Source organism: Periplaneta americana, chromosome 11, assembly GCF_040183065.1.
Source record: "Periplaneta americana isolate PAMFEO1 chromosome 11, P.americana_PAMFEO1_priV1, whole genome shotgun sequence".
NCBI classification, from domain to species: Eukaryota; Metazoa; Arthropoda; class Insecta; order Blattodea; family Blattidae; genus Periplaneta; species Periplaneta americana.
In genome coordinates this window covers 15,012,437-15,033,189 of record NC_091127.1, presented here as the reverse complement: position 1 = coordinate 15,033,189, position 20,753 = coordinate 15,012,437, and the positions used below count along the sequence as shown (strand labels likewise).

Sequence of the window (20,753 nt, the reverse complement as noted above, 5' to 3'; positions counted from 1 at the left end):
GGAACAAACTGTACTGTATTAAGCAAGGAAAATCCTTTGTACGGTACTGCCATGGATAAATATATAATATATTTATATATTTATCCGTGGTACTGCAATCAACAACGGCCAGCAATGGACTCGACTGAGCAAACGATATCGGCAAGTCTTCGCAAAGTAGTGTGACAAGCTGATAGCGTTGCTGACGCCAAAGATTATAGAACTGGTAGGTCGAGACATCAAAGATTATAAATTGCAACGATTCTTTTTAAAAGCAAATGAAAACACTCGAATGAATGCGGCTTGTCTGTGAATTGTGCACGAAGTTCAAATATTTGGTTGTTTTTTTTTTAGAATTAATGTCTTTTATTATTAGATTTTATGCTGAAATCTGATAGTTTTGTCGTGTGGAAATAAGCACAATGTTGTACATAGAACATATCTAGGGTAGAAAATTATACATTTACCTTAAATTTATTAATAATTGTACACAAGATTTTGAAAAGGAATTTACAGCAAAGTGTTTCATATTACTAGGTGAGAAGTGCTTTCATACTATGTGCATTTGTTAATCTCTATTACCTGTAATGATTCATTTTCAAAGAGCCTTAAAAATTATTTACCGTACTTTTCGTAGATTGATGTACTTAAGCACCTGATCTGAGGAAAGTTTGTTCTAACCAAGGGAATTATTTTCAATCCCTTCCCAAATATTAGAAAGATTAATTCCTAGTTCAATATGACTGTATAATCTTAGTAAAACGAAAGTAAGTTAAACCTTTACACAAGTTTTACGTAGAAAAACCTAATTGCAGTAGATCAGTGCCGTGCGATATTTGTAGTTTGTTGAGTTTTGCTCCCAGCATTAGTACCGTACCAACGTAACTATTAGGTCGAAAGTAAATTTATAAGTAGATTGGACTTTAAATGTGTATAGGCCTATACAAGCAGTATACAATTTCTTTCTTGGAATAGATTCAAGTGGTGCTTACACGTATTCAAACTTCAAACCGAAGTTTCACATAGAGAACTCTCAAGGCAGTTCTGAAACAGATTTTTAAGCGATACAGCTACAAATTCTGTGCCAGTCATTTAATTTTCAAGTCGAATTGTTAATGATCTAGGACGAAAAGACATCTCAGCCAATCATTAGCTACAATATTTGTGTTTAATTTACGTGTACCGGTACTAGTTTCCTTGCAGTATTGTTTTGGGACGATGAATATGAATACATGAAGTCCAGGGAATACTTCCCTAGGATTAATTCAAAAGTAGAGAGCTAAATCATAAGAAATAATATTGTGCGCTGAGATTGTACTGCGACATTGTTTGTGACATAGTATGGACCTAAACAGCAACTATTAAGGTCGCTCGTGAGAAAAAACGAATAGGAAACTTCAAACTGCAGTTTTCCGTGCAATGCAACAAAATGGAATGGGACCACCACAAAATGTAGTAAGAAAATTGAATTATGTCTGGTGTACATAAACTAGACATTTACGTCATGTGCAAGTCCCTTACTCTAGCCTTCTATAGGTATTATCTTCAATCGACAGATGCTGTTCAATGCATTTTTCTCGTTGCCGAAACTTCCAGAATGCCCCTAAGGTTGACTTAGCCTTCTATCAAATTGAGTTTGAGTCTTTCCTGGGAGTAGAAGATGATCTAAGCAGGTTCCGACCACATCATCTCATTCTAGTGTCGAGGTCAAGAAAGCATAGTGTTCTACCTCCATGCATCTCCAAAACATCTTCATGGCTTATAGAACGGATACCTTTCCTTACATACAAAGGCTTAATAGTCCTATTTGAAGTGAAATTTACAGGAAATTAACGAAAGCGTTTGCAAATTAGTTGAAAATATGAGGATCATCGACCTAGACCAGAAATTGTTAATTTTTCTTTGAATTTTGTATTCAGTTTCCTCTGTTTATTAACTCAACTTTGACAGGGTTTCTTTACCAAAGTCTATACATGGAGTACTGTGGCTGGTTTCCAGACAGCTTTCCAGACGTGGGTAAGATCACCTTTAAGAAATGCAAATATGACTTGGGTGTAGGCTACTAATTTTTATTCACTTCTAAAAACATACATTTTTGGTTCTTTACCTAACAACTAAGAAGTGATTATGCGATCTCGCTCAGTAAAGTTGCATTGCTTCTAATAAAATAAACTCTTATATCGGTATTCCTTCGTAACAATGGTTCATGAGTTAGCAGGATATTCGTTGGGATGTTTGCCAACTTCAGTAATGTGAATTTAATTTTTCTTACTTCCTCACTTAAACAATCAAGATTATGTCTTTAAATAAAACTAATAAGGCCTACCTTAACAAGTACATTAACATTTTAAAGATCTAATGTAAATACAGTAGAACCTCTATTATCCGTGGTAATGAAGGGGGTGGACTGAACGGTTAATCGAAAAAATCGGATAATCTGTACCATAAAAGATTTTCGTAAATTTAGTGAATAATGTTCACACTTTCGTAATTTCCTCTATGGTTTGTATTGAACATGCAAGGTAGTGGATCAGAAGTTCACTGATATAAGTGTGATTGTTAACAACGGAATTTTAGGGGACAGGGAAATTTCTTGTAATGGCTATCTGTGTAGAGAAATATGGAGGTCTCGTATTGTATATTTACATACTTAATATATGTCAACCTTGATTTTTATTAAATTGCACACGGTTGTGACTCCAGTCTCGTATTCTGAGATAAGCCACAATTTCTCGTTCCCCGAAACCACCCAGTTATTTGCACTTTTTATACTTAGCACAACACAATTTCTTTTGATGCTCGTGGAAGACATTTTATATAGAAGTTATACAGTACAACTCGAACAGTAGACCATACTGTGTAAGGGAAAAGTCTTGTAAAAGCTCTCTCTAGAAAAAAATAACTTGCTAATATAATGTACAGTAGCTTACTCCATATACGTATATAGGAAAAAAAAGGGGCGAGAAAGACAGTCAGATAATCCACCAAGCGGTTAATAGGGTGACGGATAATTGGGGTTCCACTGTATATGGTATTTCTAATTTATTCTGTACAAAATTATGTTATGAAATTCGTAAATGAGGTCACATAGGAAAATCTCGAGAAACTTATGTTTACTATAGAAACACACTGACGAGAATGTAGACAGCCCTCGTTTAAACACAACTTCATTGCCAGACTATGCCATGGAAATTAACTCGTTCATTTTACTGCTAGGCCCTATTTAGCTATATAATCAGCTAATTTATTTAGTTTTTACAAATAATCATCTTCTGTCTTAAGTGCTTTGACTTTATCATTTGCTTTGGTGGTGTTCCTTCTTCATACAGCATAATTATCATTTGTCTGAGTAAAATTAAATTCTCAAAATATTACAGTTCTGGCTAGTTAACTACCCAGCTATCAGCATGCATCCAAGATCGAGAGGGGAACATTAATCAGGTTGCAAGGTGCCTGGTATTAATAGCAAACTGTGGGCCTCAGCTAGCTAGTTATATATTGTCTGGTTTAGATTATATGGGTGTGCTACGAGATTTTTAATTACGCCTTTAGTGTGGCACATGTTGAAAATCGCTGATTTACATTGTGAATTTGAAAGGATGCTGTAGTCGAAATACATGTGCCAACAAGAACTTAAATATAGTGGCTTCATTTTGCTCTGAATACTTAGAACTCGCAAAAAATAAATAAATAAAATTACAGTATATATATTTCACAATGAAACCTTTGTAGTAATAAATCCAGTATTCAAATGCTGGATTAATTATGACATGTAATTAACATATTAGCATTAGACTTTTTATTATGTTATGTACAAATAATGCCCATGGCTTGTCGGTATATTTTTTCATTAATAATCTTCCTTGTATGTAACCATGAAAACTTTGTAACTAATTCAACAGTTCATAGCATAAATACGCTTTAAAAATGACTTTCATACTCCATCGGCAAGTCTATCGTGCTATCAAAAAGGAGTGCATTATATGGCAGTAAAATTTTTTAATAGCCTCCCTATCGATATAAAAAATGAAACTGAAAACATAAGATTATTTAGGGCCAAATTAAAGAAGTACGTAATTTCTCATGCCTTCTATTCTGTAGGTGATTTCATGACATTCAACAATGCTTCATGAAATTGATAATTAAACTTTGTATTGCACTAGTAGACTATACTGTAAACCTCTTCTGTATATATTTCAACTAGACTGTGACTATAAATTAAGACTTTATAGCAATATTAAGTTTTTTGACTTGTTCCATATTCTAGACGTGTAGCAATGTATGAATACCATGGAATGTTACAATACAATACAGTTACAGGTTAAACGAATTTAACATTTTTATTTGTAGGCAGCAGGATGGATGAAGATTCTATTTCCATGAAAGATCTCTTTGTGGAACCACAGAGAGGATTTTGGTTGGTGAGTAGGTTCTAATGTTATACTAATGTTTGGTACTAGCATTGCAAAGCACATTCCAGTGACCTTCAATCACATATAAGTAGTGAATTTCTATTCCTGCAGCTTTATTGGCTGATATAATATATCATGACTTACGAAATGACCCTCGTATATACTTATAAATATTTTCTTTTTTATTAAATTAGTTACGCAATGATGCTGTATCAATCATATGATTATCTACCATTCATGGAAATTGGTGATAGTGAGATAGTATTTTGGTGAGATTAGACTGATTATTTCCAGGAGATTACGTGACATTCTTCTTGCAGCCTTAAAGCCCGAGTGTGTTCACAAATACTTCCTAATGTTGACTGTTTTTTAAATGATATTTACGTGTATGATGAATTCTACAATCACCATTACGCATGCACACAGACACACAAACACACGCACGTGTATATACACACATACATACTTATATTGGTAGTAGTAATAGTAGTAATTTACTGATAGTTTTTAAGTCTATTAATCCATCAACAGTTCTCAAACGAATGAAAAAAATGAGTCAAATTCATAATGAGTTTTGTACCTCAAAGCTAATAATCTTAACGTACTGTTGCAGAGAAAACGCAAGAGACGGAACAGTGATGCAGTCAGTGTTTGCTCCTTGGATGTATCGGTAGCTTCCGAGCCAGAGAATAAAAGAAAGCGAGGATTATCCAAAGTTGCTTCCCTCGCCAATCTTCTGTCAACACCTATGAAACCCATGATGAAAATTGGTGCCTCACTTCAGGTATGTGTACAACTTTTATTGTAATGAAAGATGACAGAATTTTCCAGTGACAGTCCATGCCTTTTCAGTAAACTCTGACTACACTGATATTTATATAAATAGTGTACATAAGCTATATTCTTGCATGAAGTTACAAGAAATTTGATTTTGTGTCAATGTCAAAAGCATATAGAAGTCACAAACAATATTTGTCTTGTATTTGTTCTGTAATGTATGGTTTTTAATTACTTTATGGAGTGATGGTCATACCAGTTTATATTAATGGGTATAACAAATGATGTCCATCAATTCTTACCCTTCCCATTATTGCATTTATAACGATAGAGTTATAAATTCCTAACAGTGAGTAGTTTTAATACTAATGTAGTGAACGTCACAAGAATTATTTCCTTCATGTGAATTATTTCGCGAGAATGAAATAAAATTCTCATAGTGACAGCTAAAATGCCGTGTCCACACTAGTTAAGTTTTTAAAATGGAGCATGATTATGTCCAGATAAAGGTTAGTTTAATAATGTAATTGAGAAAAAAAATTAAAGAAACATTTTATATTATCAAAACTTCTTCATTTATGTCTGAGTTTATAGGGTAAACTGTATAGTGATTGACCACTTAAGCTAATGAATAATAAAACAATGAAATAGCGGAAAATGGTGGTAACTTATTGAGAGAATTTTAAAGGCATTGGGTCAAGTGATGATTCAGAAACAAATCAAAATCAATAAACAAAAGAAAAAATAAAATTTTAATGCAAAGATAAATTAAATAAACACAACAAGTCCACTTTTACAGTTATTGACCGTCTACTGCACAGTTATTGAATACTCATTTATTAGTGATTGAACAACACATTTTCACAATTTTCACTTTTTTCTTGTCTGTTTCGTTTCTCTTCTTCTGATCTTTCTCATTAAGAACTATTCGCCACCGGCGTAGCTCTTTCGGCAAAGGTGTTTGCCTGCCGATCCGAAGTTTCGTTCGGGCGCGGGTTCAATTCCAGCTTGGGCTGATTACCTGGTTGGGTTTTTCCGAGGTTTTGCCCAACCATAAGGCAAATTTCAGGTAATCTATGACGAATCCTCGGCCTCATCTCGCCAAATACCATCTCACTACCATCAATCCCATCGACTCTAAATAACCTCATAGTTGATACAGTGTCGTTAAATAACCAAGTTAAAAAAATAAGAAAAGAACTCTTCTCGCTGCCTTTTCTTTCATTTCTTATTCGCTTCCGTCCTTCTCTTGCCTCTTCTTCCATTTTTCTCTTTTGTGCCTTATCAGAAGCAAGTGTGTGTCATTTCTCTGATGTTATTACAAATGGCTTCACCCAGCACTGGACGAGGACCAAAGAACACTTTTCCTTCAACGGGATATTTGCTTCTGGATGCTAAGGTTGCTTTTAGGACACCAAACTTCTTGGCAGCTTCATTTAAATCAGATCCACTGTGGACAGGTTCTGTAGCGTTTCGTAAAGCTTCCCCTGTATAATGCACTTTACCTGGCTTAGGCATTATAATATAGTTATCAGTCCTGTAAAAATCCCCATCATTTAACCTATAACATATATAGAATTGGAGCAAATTGGTCATTATTCTAACAAATAATTTATGAACGACCAATCACTGTAGTTTGCGGCCATTCACTTTATAGTGATTGACCACGGGGCATTTTTATGTCATATAAAAACTTTAACAAAATAATATTCTGTGGACAGAAACCTTATATCTTTTCTCACACTGTGAGTGTAAAAACGAGCACCAGAATTTATGTATCCTTTGCAGAATAAATAAATTATTGCGTGCATTATTCTTAGCAATTTCTCTAGTTACTTACACTTGTTTACGTTCAGTTGCATTTCCAATCGATTTCAGTCCTCTCAGACAACAGACACTAACTCAGTGGGATGAACAGCGACAACTAACCACAAATAAGGGTTGCTACTAGAGGTATATGCAGCAAAAAGTGAAATCACGATCGTGGTTTATTCACAATATACTTGAAAAAAGGAACCGGTCAATCACCGTATACTGGTCAATAACTACCTACAGACGTGGACAAATTATTAACAAAATTGACGATTTTTATGATAATTCTGTTTACAAAATTTGACTTTTCAATTTAGATTACAATTGACAATTTTGCATATTTCTATCATTACAGTAGACAGAAATATGCAAAAATGTCAACTGTAGTTTAAATTGAAGAGTTAAATTTTGTAAAAATATATAATAAAAATCTTCAATTTTGTTAATAATTTGTAAATTAGCAAAAATGTCAACTACAGTCTAAATTGAAGAGTCAAATTTTGTAAAACTATAAAATAAAAATCTTCAGTTTTGCTAATAATTTGAAAAAATATCCAAAATGTCAACTGTATTCCAAATTGAAGAATCGAATTTTGTAAAAATATATAATAAAAACCTTCAGTTTTGCTAATAATTTGTAAATATGCAAAAATATCAAATGTAGTCCAAATTGAAGAGTTAAATTTTCTAACAGTATACAGTACAAATCTTCAATTTTGCTAATAATTTGGAAATACGCAAAAATGTCAAGTGTAGTCTAAATTGAAGAATCATATTTTGTAAAAATATATAATAAAAATCTTCAATTTTGCTAATAATTTGTCCACGTCTGTAGTTTACCCTATTTCCTTAAACATGATTACATAATTGAGGAGCGTTTTTGCAAATATCGACAGATGCAGAAATCAAGATTTTACAGAAATTACACTAAGTAACAGGATCTATCTAGCTTTGAAAAAACCTGGAAGATTTGGTAGTCTCTACATACGGTGTGAATCATGTTTTGGTAAATCTGATTTCATAGATCGATTCCAGAGGTAGAAAACATACGATATACATATGTAACTCACTTTCGAAAATTTCTGCATCGATCGGGTTTTGCAAAAACGCTCCTCATTACTCTAGTCCAGCAAGTCAGTCAGGTCTGTTACACCATTCTGTTCCTATGGATACACAGTTAAAAAACAAATCCCACAGATGTCAGCACAAGCCAAGATGATGCACAAAGACCCATTTTGATTGTACTGCTATGTTCACCCATTTTGATTTGGCGAGTTTGTGTGTTATACTCTTGCTTTATGTTTTAGTCTAAGCGTGCATTTTTACTCTGTCAGATCTGTTTGTGTTGTGTTTTCCACAAATAACATATAAAGTCAAGATCAAGAGGACATAATAGTACACGCGTCCAGTAGTTAAGTTGCTATTTTGAAGATTTTTAAGCAAAAACATTTTAGGTTAGCACATGCTTGTTTGCTTTGTCAAGTCTGTTACCTGTCAAATCTGTTACACCATGTCATGTCTGTTACATCATTCAAAACAGTGCTGTAAAGCAAGGTGAGCGTACAGTGGTTGATTACTATGGCAGAGACATTGCACTATATTAATACATGCAGAATATGCGCTAAATAGTACTTTAATTTTGACGTTCTCAATCATCCATTTGTTATACAAATTTTGCAAATGACCCCAATACATTTTCATAGGATTACTTGATAACTTCGGCTTGGAACGTTTAAAACTATAAATTAAAGACTGTAAAAATGATTGCAAATTTATTTATAGCATTCCTTTTAAATAAAAGTAAGGAAGTTTGATAATTTTTTTTTTCCAAAATGACAATGACATTTTATTATTGTTGACAGCGTTCTTTTACTGGAGGAAGAGCTGATTCTCCATCTACATCAACTTCACCCATGACGTCATCACCTCGCAATTTTCTCAGACGCTCCTGCAGTATATTGAGGACCCCTTCCAGTCTGGCTCAGCAGGTGGCAACACCCCCTCGTGCAAAGCAGAGGCTTACACGAAGCTGGAGTCAAGCCATTGCACGAAACAACACCAAGGAGTTCAGTGCCCAGCAAGTCAAGCGGCAAGAGGTTTACAGTCTTCCAATTTATTGTTATCTGATGTACAGTAGAACCCTTTGAAGGATATTAAGTACTGTAAACGCAAAGGTCTTATGTGTGTGTCTATCTTTTGTCAAGTTTAATACATTACTGAATTTATATTTGTCTTTAAATTGCCAGATTTCTGTTCGGAATATGATGAAATCGAATATTTGGCACGAAGATCTCGAATTTATTGAAAAGATATCATCATCATCATCATCATCATCATCATCATCATCATCAGGGGCGATTTCTCAGGGCATGCTATGCTTACTGCGCAAGCCCAATATTTTCGTAGAATGTGAAATTTTCAAAATGGCGTTACGTGCATTAAAATTTATTTTGATTTTTGGAATACTGTATAGGTGTAATACCATCCGCAGGTTGTACACCGCAAGTATCGCAATGCTTGATCGTTTCTCAGAGCTACAGGAAAGACGTAGAAATAGCGACATTATGATGCGCGCGCAAGTGCCTTCCTCCTTGGTCTGTCCTAGGCGCACATGCTTCTGTTATGTGTTGTTTGAAGCTGTGATCTGAGAGCTACACCAACGACTATTTAACGTTACACAGAGCAGTATTGACAGCGGGAATGTGCTGTGATTTGCGAGTGCAATGTAATTGTATGAGCGGAATGCATGTGTTAGCTGCTGCATGTATTATTAATTCTTAAACATTAATTTGAAGTATTGCAATGAGTTCGGAATTGTGTATCATTGAAACCTTATTACTAAATCTATTTTCCCGAAGGACTATTCAAGAGAAGACAGACATTATAGAGAATATGTGCGCTCGTTCTGTGCAGCTCAATACAACAATGTGCATTGGTTGGCAGGGTCGAAAAAACTAAATAAACTGTTTTGTTGGCCATGTTTGTTATATTATATCGAACTTCTACATCTGATAAGCGAATATGACCCATGACTCATAATGATTTCATAATTATAAAATAAATTATTTATGTGGGTCTGATTATTTTTATTAATTGTGAATTATTACATCCTCCCATCTTCCCCTATGAATAAAAGGGCAAGCCTAACTTTCGTGACTAGCATTCGCCCCTGATAATTTTATTATACACTAATGGTCAATACCCCAGTTTTATTTTTTCTTGCTCCATAGTTTTAAGTGTTTGCTTTAAGAGTAGTATAATAAATTTATCATTAAATTGAATTAGTACTGTATTAGGATTATTCATCATCCCAATAAGATTGATCATCATCATCATCATCATCATCATCATCATCATGTCCTTTATGTATTAGACCCTAGTGAATCCATTATGGTGTCATGCCAGCATTTTCGTGGTCTTCCCAAATGTTTAAATATGAAAAGATGTTTGAAATGTTTGTATTACTTGTCTATACAATATAATGTAAATCCACCTTAAAACACCAGAAAATGAAATCAGATTCATTCTGATATAACACATTTAAAAAAAACATTCAAATCCACATGCAAAGAATCAGCATCTCGTCTTTGAATAGTTCTCCATCCTCCCCTCCCTGCCGTTAGTAAGACTGAGAAATTCTTCTAGAAGTCTTCTGCATATTTCCACTTAGCTCTTGACTCTCATCTATCATCACTAAAATATTGTCCGTTGCTTATTTCAGGCAATATACGAACTGTGGAGTGGAGAAGATGGACTAGTGGAGGACCTTGAATTTGTGCAGGCAATGTACAAAAATGCATTGATTCAGCTCCATATGTTGACAGAAGAAGAGGCGCGATGTATTTTTGGAGAGTTGGATGACCTGATCAATGTCCATCGCTTCTTGCGCGATAATCTTGCTGACCTGAGAGACTCTGCAGGTGTTACTGAATGTGTTGGCAAGACTTTATTGAATTGGGTAAGAGCTTCTTCAAAATCTGTAATGTAGTCGAGAAAATGTACATGTGTAGTGGCATAATTATCCTCTTTAATATTTCGAAGAATGACAGATGTAGTAAGAAATCCTTTGTACACGCTGTGAAGAACCGTGGGGAACAAAGAGATGAGAGAATAATATGCTTCATAACTTATACATTACAATTCCAATGGATACCATCCCATTGTGGAATCCTGGGAAACGAGAATGTGGGTGCTTTAGTAAAGAAGGGCAGCACTGCTACTTACAGACCTGTTACTAAATCTACGTATTACTCTGTGAAAAGATTTATTAAATCTACATACTTAGACTTCAACAAAAAAAATTTTATAACATAATCTCAAGGGAAAAAATGGAACTCTCTGCATCATAATCCACAGTTAATTCCCGATTTACCACGCAAATCGTCCGTAGCTGCATTTAGATTGGCAACAGGCCATGACTGTTTGGTCAAACACCTGCATAGAATTGGAATATATCAGTCCCCTAACTGCCCATTGTGCAACTCAAACCAAGAAATGGATTCGGAACACCTCAAAATCTGTGCTTCAATGGCTGATCATGATAATATCTTTGAAAAATATTGGAGTGCAAGAGGTCAAATGACTTTGTTGTCAAACACCTGGCATTAGAAAACAACAACAACATTACAAAGAGGACCTAGTCAGCATTATGCTCCAGCAACTTATTTATTTGATATGAGATAGCAAAGGCGAAGTGAAAAATGAGGTCTCTGGCCATTTATATTATGTTGTGTTTGGATATTACCATCCAGTTAAAATATGTACATAAAATTTTCGACGAACAAGTTTTTGTAGGATCAGTTAACAATGTTATTTGGCAGGTTGTACACCCTTTGACACGGAAAATGGTCACTCTCCTGTAGCGTGAATTTATCTAAGTGTTGTTTGAGCTCACACAAGATTCACATGAGAAAATATTAAACATCGAAATCAGAGGATGAAATCAGTCATAGCAGCAATGTATCTGTTTGTCATGAAATAACGTATTCCCTATGAAGCCTTTATGGCTTAGCGAGTTCTTTCTTTTATAGTCCCGTCGCTCTAATTTCCGGCAGCCAATTGCATTGCAGGTCGGCTACCTTTAAACGTGTGCGTCTTGTGATTTGCTGATAAAGACGTTATTCATTTCTTAAGGCTCGATTAATACTTAATATGATCGCCCGCCATTTTGGCTCTTTCGTTGGCATTCACAGAAAGCACATGAAGACATTATTTGCCGCTCAATTATTTGCTGAATTACAATGCATTTGATTTATTATCATAGGAGCTACGACATGATAATGTTTAACGGTGTGGCAAATAGATTCCTCGTATGGTAGCTCGGCAACGAAAGAACAAAAATGGCGAACGATATTACCTACCTAGACTTCATAGAGCCTTCACTTCCTAAGACGTAAGCAAAGAGGTGGAGTCATGCCAGGAATAAGAGCGTTGCGACTATAGTTACAAAGACTGAGCTTCGAATCTCTGTATGTAAAACACAGCGCACACGATGATTTCTGAGTTATTTCAAGGTGGGACTTTGTCTCTGAACAGCAACCAGTTTTCTCATCAAAGGGTGTACATTTCTCGGTAATAGGCTTTCTAGGAATGTTTTCTAAATCCAAAACTTTTCTTTATTATTTTCTTCTATGATAGAGAAAGATTTGTGATGCTTTAAAAATCGAATTTATAGAAGGATCTCTTTGTTGTTTATTATAGGTTCCAAAACTTAAGTGCTACGTTAGCCACTGCTCCAATCAGGTTTGGGCAAGAGCGCTTTTGGAAGAGAAGAAGCGTGGTAATAGGCGCTTCCAAGAATTCTTGAAACGATCCCGTGAATCTTCCTGCAGTAGAAAGTTGGACTTATGGAGCTTTCTGGGTAATACTTTGACTGTCAGTTTGAGGACCATTTTCTCGGATGTTGAAACTATTGATCAAAAGTTTTTGATACAAGATTTAGCTATAAAACATCAATACCAATTTTGTACCGGAAACAAGGTGAATCACAAAGATATACTTCAGGTTATTATTTAATGTTTTAGATGCCCCACGCTCACGACTGATGAAATATCCCTTGCTGGTGGGTGAGATACTCAGGCACACACCTAGCAACCACGAGGACGTGGTTTCCCTGACGCAGGTGGCTACGACACTGACAGCAATGCTGCAGCAAACTGATATCGCTACTGCTGCTGCAGAGTGCAGGCTTGTGCGCAGTCGTCTACACTTCCCACATAGTCACCCTTCTGCACAACTCGTGGACAATGCCACGACAGTAACTTGTTCAGGAGCACTCAAGGATACTCATGGAATGGTAAAGTTGTGGCTATTTTTAATCACTTCTTGATAATGCCAGAAAGATCAGTTTTCTTCTGTAATCATATATACATACTACTACTACGATGGCATCACAGCCCAAAGTCGAGCCTTAGCCTCCTCAATTTTCTTCCTCCAACTGTCCCTGTCCTGTGCTAATCTCCTCCAGGCAGCTGTTCCGAGATAGTCCTGAGAATCGATCGTTACCGCATCTATCCATCTATTTTTGGGTCTTCCAATTGGTCTTTTACCATGTATTTTCCCTTCTAAGATCTTCTTTGGTATTCTGTTCCCTTCCATCCGATAGCCATGTCCGGCCCATTCAAGCCTCCTTAATTTGATGAAAGTAACAATATCAAAACTTCTATATAATTTATATAGCTCGTTATTATAACGTATTCTCCACTGCATATTTTCGTGCACCGGTCCAAAAATTCTTCTGAGTATTTTGCGTTCAAATATATCTAGTTTAGCTTCTGTCTCCTTAGATAATGTCCAAGTTTCGCTTGCATAACAGAGAATACTTCTAATAATTGTTTTGTATATTTTAAGTTTTGTTTCCTTGTGCACACAGTTAGATTTCAATATTGCGCTTAATGCAAAATAGGCCTTATTGGCTGCAGTGATTCGACTCTGTACTTCAATTAATTCGTTATTGTTACATTTATACATAGGTTGGATAAAAAGTTATGGCAACACTGCTGTCACGTGACGATGATGCGTTCGAGAGCTGCTAGCTGTGTGGACATGAACAAGGACTGTTAGATGAGTTAGTGCAGCCAGCGGAGACAGTACTCTGTCAATCTACTGCAGTGTGTAGAACGTGGACTTTCATAGGGATAGTGTGAGCGCCCTAAGACCACGTTTACAAAACTAGAGCAAGGTTCCTGGATCAAAATTGAAGTGACACGAGGTCGTAGTGCACAAGAATGTTTTCAGGGACTGCGTGAAGCATGTGTCGATGCAGCATTGCCATATTGCACAGTGGCATGATGGGTTAAAGCGTTCCGGGAAGGCAGGGATGCCGTTCAGGACAACCTCCGTACATACAGGACGACCCCGCATGGAGGACAAGACATTTCAACTCCTTGCTTCTCTGTTGGATCCTGATCACCGATGGACTGCGCGTGAGTTAGCAGCGGAAGTCGGAGTATGTCACAAAACTGTGCTCCACATTCTGCAAGACATTCTGGTTTACGGAAAAAATACAGGGCGTTGGATACCCCATGAAATTTCCGAGGTTTAACAATGGCATCGCTATGCAGTCGCACAGGCCTTGTTGGACCGTTACCAAAGGAAAGATGACGACTTTCTTGGATGAATCGTCGCTATGGACGAAACCTGGGCTCGCTCATACCAACCAACCAAACTTGAAATGTCAATCAAATGAATGGAAGCATCCAGATTCTTCTCGTCCGAAGAAAGTGCGCCCTACACAAAGTGCTGTGAAGGAGATGTTCATTGTGGCGTATGACATTGATGGGGTAATACTGCACCACGCTGTACCTCCAAGGCAGACGGCAAATGCGGACTACTACTGCAGGTTCCTGCAGCGCCACCTTCGTCCAGCCCTCAGGAGAAAACGACGACACTTCGTGGTACAGAATCCCATCATTCTTCATGATAATGCAAGGAGTCACACCGCTGCTACTGTCAAGGACCTCTTGCGCCGTACTCACCTGAATTGAGTCCATGCGATTATGATCTTTTCACCAAAGTGAAAGAACCACTGCGAGGGACCAGGTACAATGCCAGAGATGAACTTATCCGTGCTATAGGGCTGTCAGTACGGAACATCAACAAAGATGGACACGCTGATGGTGTACGACACCTTCCAAACATTTGGCAAAAGGTAATAAATAAGGGGGGCGACTATATAGAAGGTACGTAAATGTTGAACCCCTGTGAATAAAGCCATGTCAGAAATATCGAACTGTTGCCATTACTTTTTATCCAGCCCTAGTAAATTAAAATTTTCTTCAGGTATATTTGTCAGTGGCTTTCAGTTTTTATACCAGAAATCTGACCACTTATTATTCAGTCGGAGGACCATCATCTGTTCAATTTATGTTTCAGAAATTTCACTGCTTCTTGTTCAACACGTGTTTCGTTGTGACTCGTGTGTGTCGTTCTTCTCCAAAATTCACCGTCTCTTTCCCTGTGATACCTGTGGAGGAGCTGGAAGCTGAGGAAGTGGAACTGGTACCCAAGAACACAGGAGCCCAGAAGACTTGCCCAGGTGAGGCTGCTGCACAGCTGACACATTATTAAACTTTGAAAACTTCATTTTGTACTAGAGTTGGTACACCAGCCACTCAGTATCTTTTATCCTTCCTCTTCCTATGTCTTCTTCTGTCTTGTCCGATTCCAGATATTCTGACTGGTTACATATGCTCTAAAATAGTGGTTCCCAAAATGGGGGTCGTGTAAAGAGCTGAGGGGGTCGCAAGATGATTTACAAAATAAAACAAAAAACACCTTATTAGCACAAATTTATGTTGCATTCAGAAACATAAACAAAATTGAACATAAAAAAAAATGTTTCAGTAGGCCTAGTTATAAAGTAAAAAATAATGAAAGTCCGATAAATCCGCCTTTTTAAAAAAAAAAAAAAGATACTTGTAGCTTCTGAAATCTAAATTCTACATTCGCAAGTAGGACTTATGAATCCAAATATCTTGGAGTTATTTTCGACAGTAAGTTAACATGGGACAACCATTTGAAATACATTTCTGAAAAAGATCGTAAAAGATTCTCCCTTCTGAAAAAACTAGCAGGAAAGAAATCGGGTTGCTCTAGAAATACTTTGAACACTACATACAAAATGTTTATACAGCCAGTGCTGACGTACTGTGAAGAAATTTTAATTACTTCACCTTTCATAAACGAAATAGAACATGTTCAAAACCAAGCTCTCAGACTCATCACTGGTGCAATCAAAACAACTCCAATAGATTCTATGAGATTCCTCACTAATATTAACAGCATCAAAATGACAATAGAAGAAAAAGCACTGATTCAATATGAAAAACTTATCAGATTACCAGGAAACAATTGGCATTCATACAGTCCTCTCTGTAGATTAAAAACTCAAAAAAGTTTCATATCCATGGTTCAAGAATGAAAACAGAAAATCAATATCCCGAATTTAAAAGAAAATTTAGAAATTAAACCAAACCCTTTAACACTATTAAATATAGAGTATAATCTAAATTTAACACAAGAAATGCTGAAATCAGAAGTAAACACTGAAATACTGAAACAATTGTCTTTAGAGACAATTAATATTAGGTACCTTCCACAAAATTGGCTTCATTTATACACCGACGGATCCTTGATCTCCAGAGAACAAGGTACCGGTGCAGGTGTTACGTGCTGTCTCTTCTCACTTTATAGATCTCTTGGGTATGGAACAACAAGTTTTGATGGTGAAATCATTGCAATAAGTGAAAGTCTCAGGAATCTTCTATGCCACATCAATGAATTTAGGAATGCAGTTATATTGTCGGACTCCAAAGCAGCTATTCTATCAATAGTCTCTAAACACACACCTTCATCTCAAACAGCAGAAATAACTAAAATGCTCTCTCAACTAATAACACTCAATAAAAGAATTGTATTCCAATGGATACCATCCCATTGTGGAATGCTGGGAAACGAGAATGCGGATGCTTTAGCAAAGAAGGGCAGCACTGCTACTTACAGACCTGTTACTAAATCTACGTATTACTCTGTGAAGAGATTTATTAAATCTACATACTTAGACTTCAACAAACAAAATTTGATAACACAATCCCAAGGGAAAAAATGGAACTCTCTGCATCATAATCCACAGTTAATTCCCGATTCACCACAAAAATCGTCTGTAGCTGCATTTAGATTGGCAACAGGCCATGATTGTTTGGCCATACACCTGCATAGAATTGGAATATATCAGTCCCCTAACTGCCCATTGTGCAACTCAAACCAAGAAATGGATTCGGAACATCTCAAAATCTGTGCTTCAGTGGCTAACCATGACAATATCTTTGAAAAATATTGGAGTGCAAGAGGTCAAATGACTTTATTGTCAAACGCCTGGCATAAAAAAATCAACAACAACATTTGCAAGTTGTTATAATTTTCGATTTCTTGCTTTTGTTTTGATGCCAATCACCGACTAGAAACTTATTTTGCATAAATACGAATTTGCAAATACTATAAAAATAAATTTAGTAGCTTCTTTTGCAAGCTCGAGTTATTGTTGAGTGTCAAAACTGATCTACTCTCTGGAAAAAAAAAAATTATGGTTTCAACTGGCGTCCCAAGCTCAGAAGTTGATTACAATAAGCCACTGGCTAGAAGAGAAGACCAGAAATATCGAAAGACAATCTGATGGCTTTGAAAAAAAAAAAACATACCATCAGTTCATATTTGAATGAGCCCTTCATTAATACAGTTTGTAATTACAGCCAGTTGAACACAACTACCTAAAAGCAGATTCAGTATCCATCTGTGACTGTCGTCATTGTTTTGCGTTTCTTCCAAATGCTCAGAAAGCTGTTATTTAAATCTGTGCAAACTTAAGGTACGGTCACACGTCGCTACTTTTGCTGTGCAACTTTTGTACTGCAGCTGCAAAAGCTACGTGTCGTGTTCACAAGTAAGCCAAAAGTAGCGCGCTGCACGCTACTTTTCGTGCTGCGCAACCCGAGTGCTGCAAAAGTTGCAACTGGAGGTTGCGAGTCTGTTCACACACAAGGCGCTACTTTTGCAGCCGCAGTCGTGCTGCAGGTTTCCATCTCCGTGTTGACTTCTCAATATACATTTTGTGGTTATGTTCGCATTATTAAGAAACTCATGTGAAAGCTTACTTATCTGTTATTTGCTTTTCTGTCCTAACTAGTATTCAGAAATTGGCTTTATTTTTTCTATAAAGCTTTTAAAAACGCCTATATACTTAAATGATAACCAACAGCATATTCACTTAATCAATGTTGGCAACCCTCCTGTTTGAAACTATGCTACGGAAAATTAAAAAAATGAATTATATCGTCAGCAATTATGCTCAGACTGTGTTGTGCATTTAATAACTGTTACAAATAATTTATTTTCATGACATTTAACATTAAAATATATCCAAACAATAAAAGTATCATTGGGACATTTGGGTGGTAACACTGGTTGCAACAACAGCAAAAGTTTCAACAAAACCGATATAAAAAATAATGCGGCTGCAACCCTGAGAACCCTTTTCACACGTCGCTACTTTTAAGTTGCGTGCAGCATGGAAAAGTAGCGGGCAGCAGGTTCGGCAGCCGCTACTTTTCGGGTTGCACCGTTGTTCACACGTCGCAGTATGAGAGTTGCGCAGTTTTTTGTACTGCAGCGCTGCAAAAGTGGTGACGTGTGACCGTACTTTTAACTGCATGTCCGCAAAAACAAACTCAATATTTGTCAAATCATAGAATATGTAACTAAATTTTCTACAAGTCTGGAATGAATAAAATTTATTTTGCCAGTGATGTCGACCAGAAATCAAGTTTCGTTATAAATCCATCGATTTTTATCTCTGGCTGTTGTGTTAACATCTTGCCCTTGCAAGTTACTATCCAACGTGTTGAAGTGTTCGAAAAATAATACCAGCAAGAAAGGTCAGTCTCAGCCAGAAAGGGTTGGAAAATAGTTCTGCATATTCCAGTTTCTTGTCTTGCAGGTATCGGTACTTTAGAAGTTGGGTGGTATCCACTGGTTTTGAGTAAAATTATTGTTGTTTTCGATTTTACAGAGATTTGTATTTTTTAAATATGGTTAGATACTGGTACAGAGGGGTTGCAAACAAATGTCTCTCCAAAAGTGGGTCATGCCTTCAGAAAGTTTGAGAACCACCGCTCTAAAGAGTATTGTAGTTTCCATTACTTTCTGCACTGATGTTATGGAGGATACTGAACAATACCCAAATTAATGATGGCAGAGGAAACTGAAGTCACTTTGTGTTCACTAGACATTTGCCTACTGGTGTGTCCACTCTGTACTTTTAACAAATGTATAATTTAGTGAACATTCAATGTTGTGACCCCATGTTTTATTCATTTAAAAAATCTCATTTTGACCAGTATGTTACTAGGAATTGAGATAATTGTACCAGAGTCTTACATACCCACAAAACTGAAATTCAGATGATATGACGGTTCAATTTTGTCTCTCTTGCAGGACGACCAGCTTTCAGAGTAAGATTTAATGACAATGATCGCATCTTTGTAACAAGTGATGAGCACGCACTGAAGCACTGGATAGACTGCTTCAGGCAAGTCGTTCCTTCGATATCATCGCAAGAAAATATGAAGCCAGCTGAGATGAAGAAAAATGAGACATTGAAGCCTGGCAGATACCAGAATAGTGAAAATGACTCCCAATTTGTCCGTCCATTTAGGCAGCGTAACAGGATAAGCAAAACTGATAATGCTGAGAACCTCGTATGAATAGACATATTTATATATTTGGTTGCTCTCGATGAATACAATCTACTGTGTGCAAGACAGGATTCATCTGCAATATATACATGCAAATAGTTTCACAGATTTATATCTAGTTTGTAGCTGTGACTTTTATAAAAATGTATAGAACTTTTTTGTAGTTCTTTATTAACTTGCTTGTATATATCAAACTGATAGTATTAATAGATTTAGGTTTTGCCTCTTTTGGCTGGAGAGTGATCAGAAAGCAGTTTTGTATTATTTTTCTTGAGTAAACGTGATTTTTGCCACTTGTGTCATTGGTGCTAGAATAAGTCTTGTTATCTCTATTTCTGGAAATACTATTTCTTGAATTTATTATGAATGATTCCCTTAATATGTAACAGAAGTTATCAATCTCAAAAGTATCTTCCTGCAGAATCAAGTAAAAGAAAGTGATAATAGTCCTTGTGAAACAACGCACAGAATGGAACCAGTGACAATGATTCAAGTACAGTGAACCATTTTTATCACTGTAGTAATACAACAAAAGGTTTTGTGGTATACAAATTTTTCTCTATTGTTTGTGGCAACTTGATGTGTGAAATCATTTTATATTTATTATAATATGTTGTAATAAAATTCATCTACTTAAAAACTTAATAAAAATATGAAAATTGACGATTTTACGACTATGTAGTTTCAGTCATTCTTAACATCATTCAATAATTCCTTTTTGTGCTGTATTAACATTCAGCATTATGTGTCCTGTGTAATGATCCAGCAGAAATGAATGAAGACCACTTGAAGACCTGTGAAGCATTAAGATCAGAAGAAACTACAGTTCAAAAGTATTGGAAAGCTCGACTGCTAATGGCTTCATTGCCAGATGCAAGGCACTAAACAACAACATAATAAAAAAAATTATCACAATTTTGAATTACAGAGGAAAATGTTATGTTTTATTTAACGATGCTTGCAACTGCAGAGGTTATATCAGCGTCGCCAGATGTGCTAAATTTTGTCCTGCAGGAGTTCTTTT

General features: G+C 36.2%; 1 protein-coding gene across 2 annotated transcripts; it reads left to right on the top strand.

The window, feature by feature from the left end:
* The first annotated feature begins 266 nt into the window (after positions 1-266).
* On the top strand, positions 267-20,393 carry LOC138708837 (rho guanine nucleotide exchange factor 3-like). 2 transcript variants are annotated; one of them, XM_069839068.1, is made up of 10 exons: positions 267-516; positions 1,930-1,995; positions 4,330-4,400; positions 5,005-5,175; positions 8,843-9,076; positions 10,702-10,938; positions 12,681-12,840; positions 13,004-13,275; positions 15,354-15,516; positions 19,470-20,393. In XM_069839068.1, exons 2-10 carry the CDS (start codon positions 1,953-1,955, stop codon positions 19,736-19,738), a joined length of 1,620 nt encoding a protein of 539 aa, XP_069695169.1. In that variant the 5' UTR covers positions 267-516; positions 1,930-1,952; the 3' UTR covers positions 19,739-20,393. The 2 variants fall into 2 exon arrangements, with proteins under 2 accessions (XP_069695169.1, XP_069695170.1); XM_069839069.1 differs by lacking the exon at positions 1,930-1,995.
* Positions 20,394-20,753: the final 360 nt, after the last annotated feature.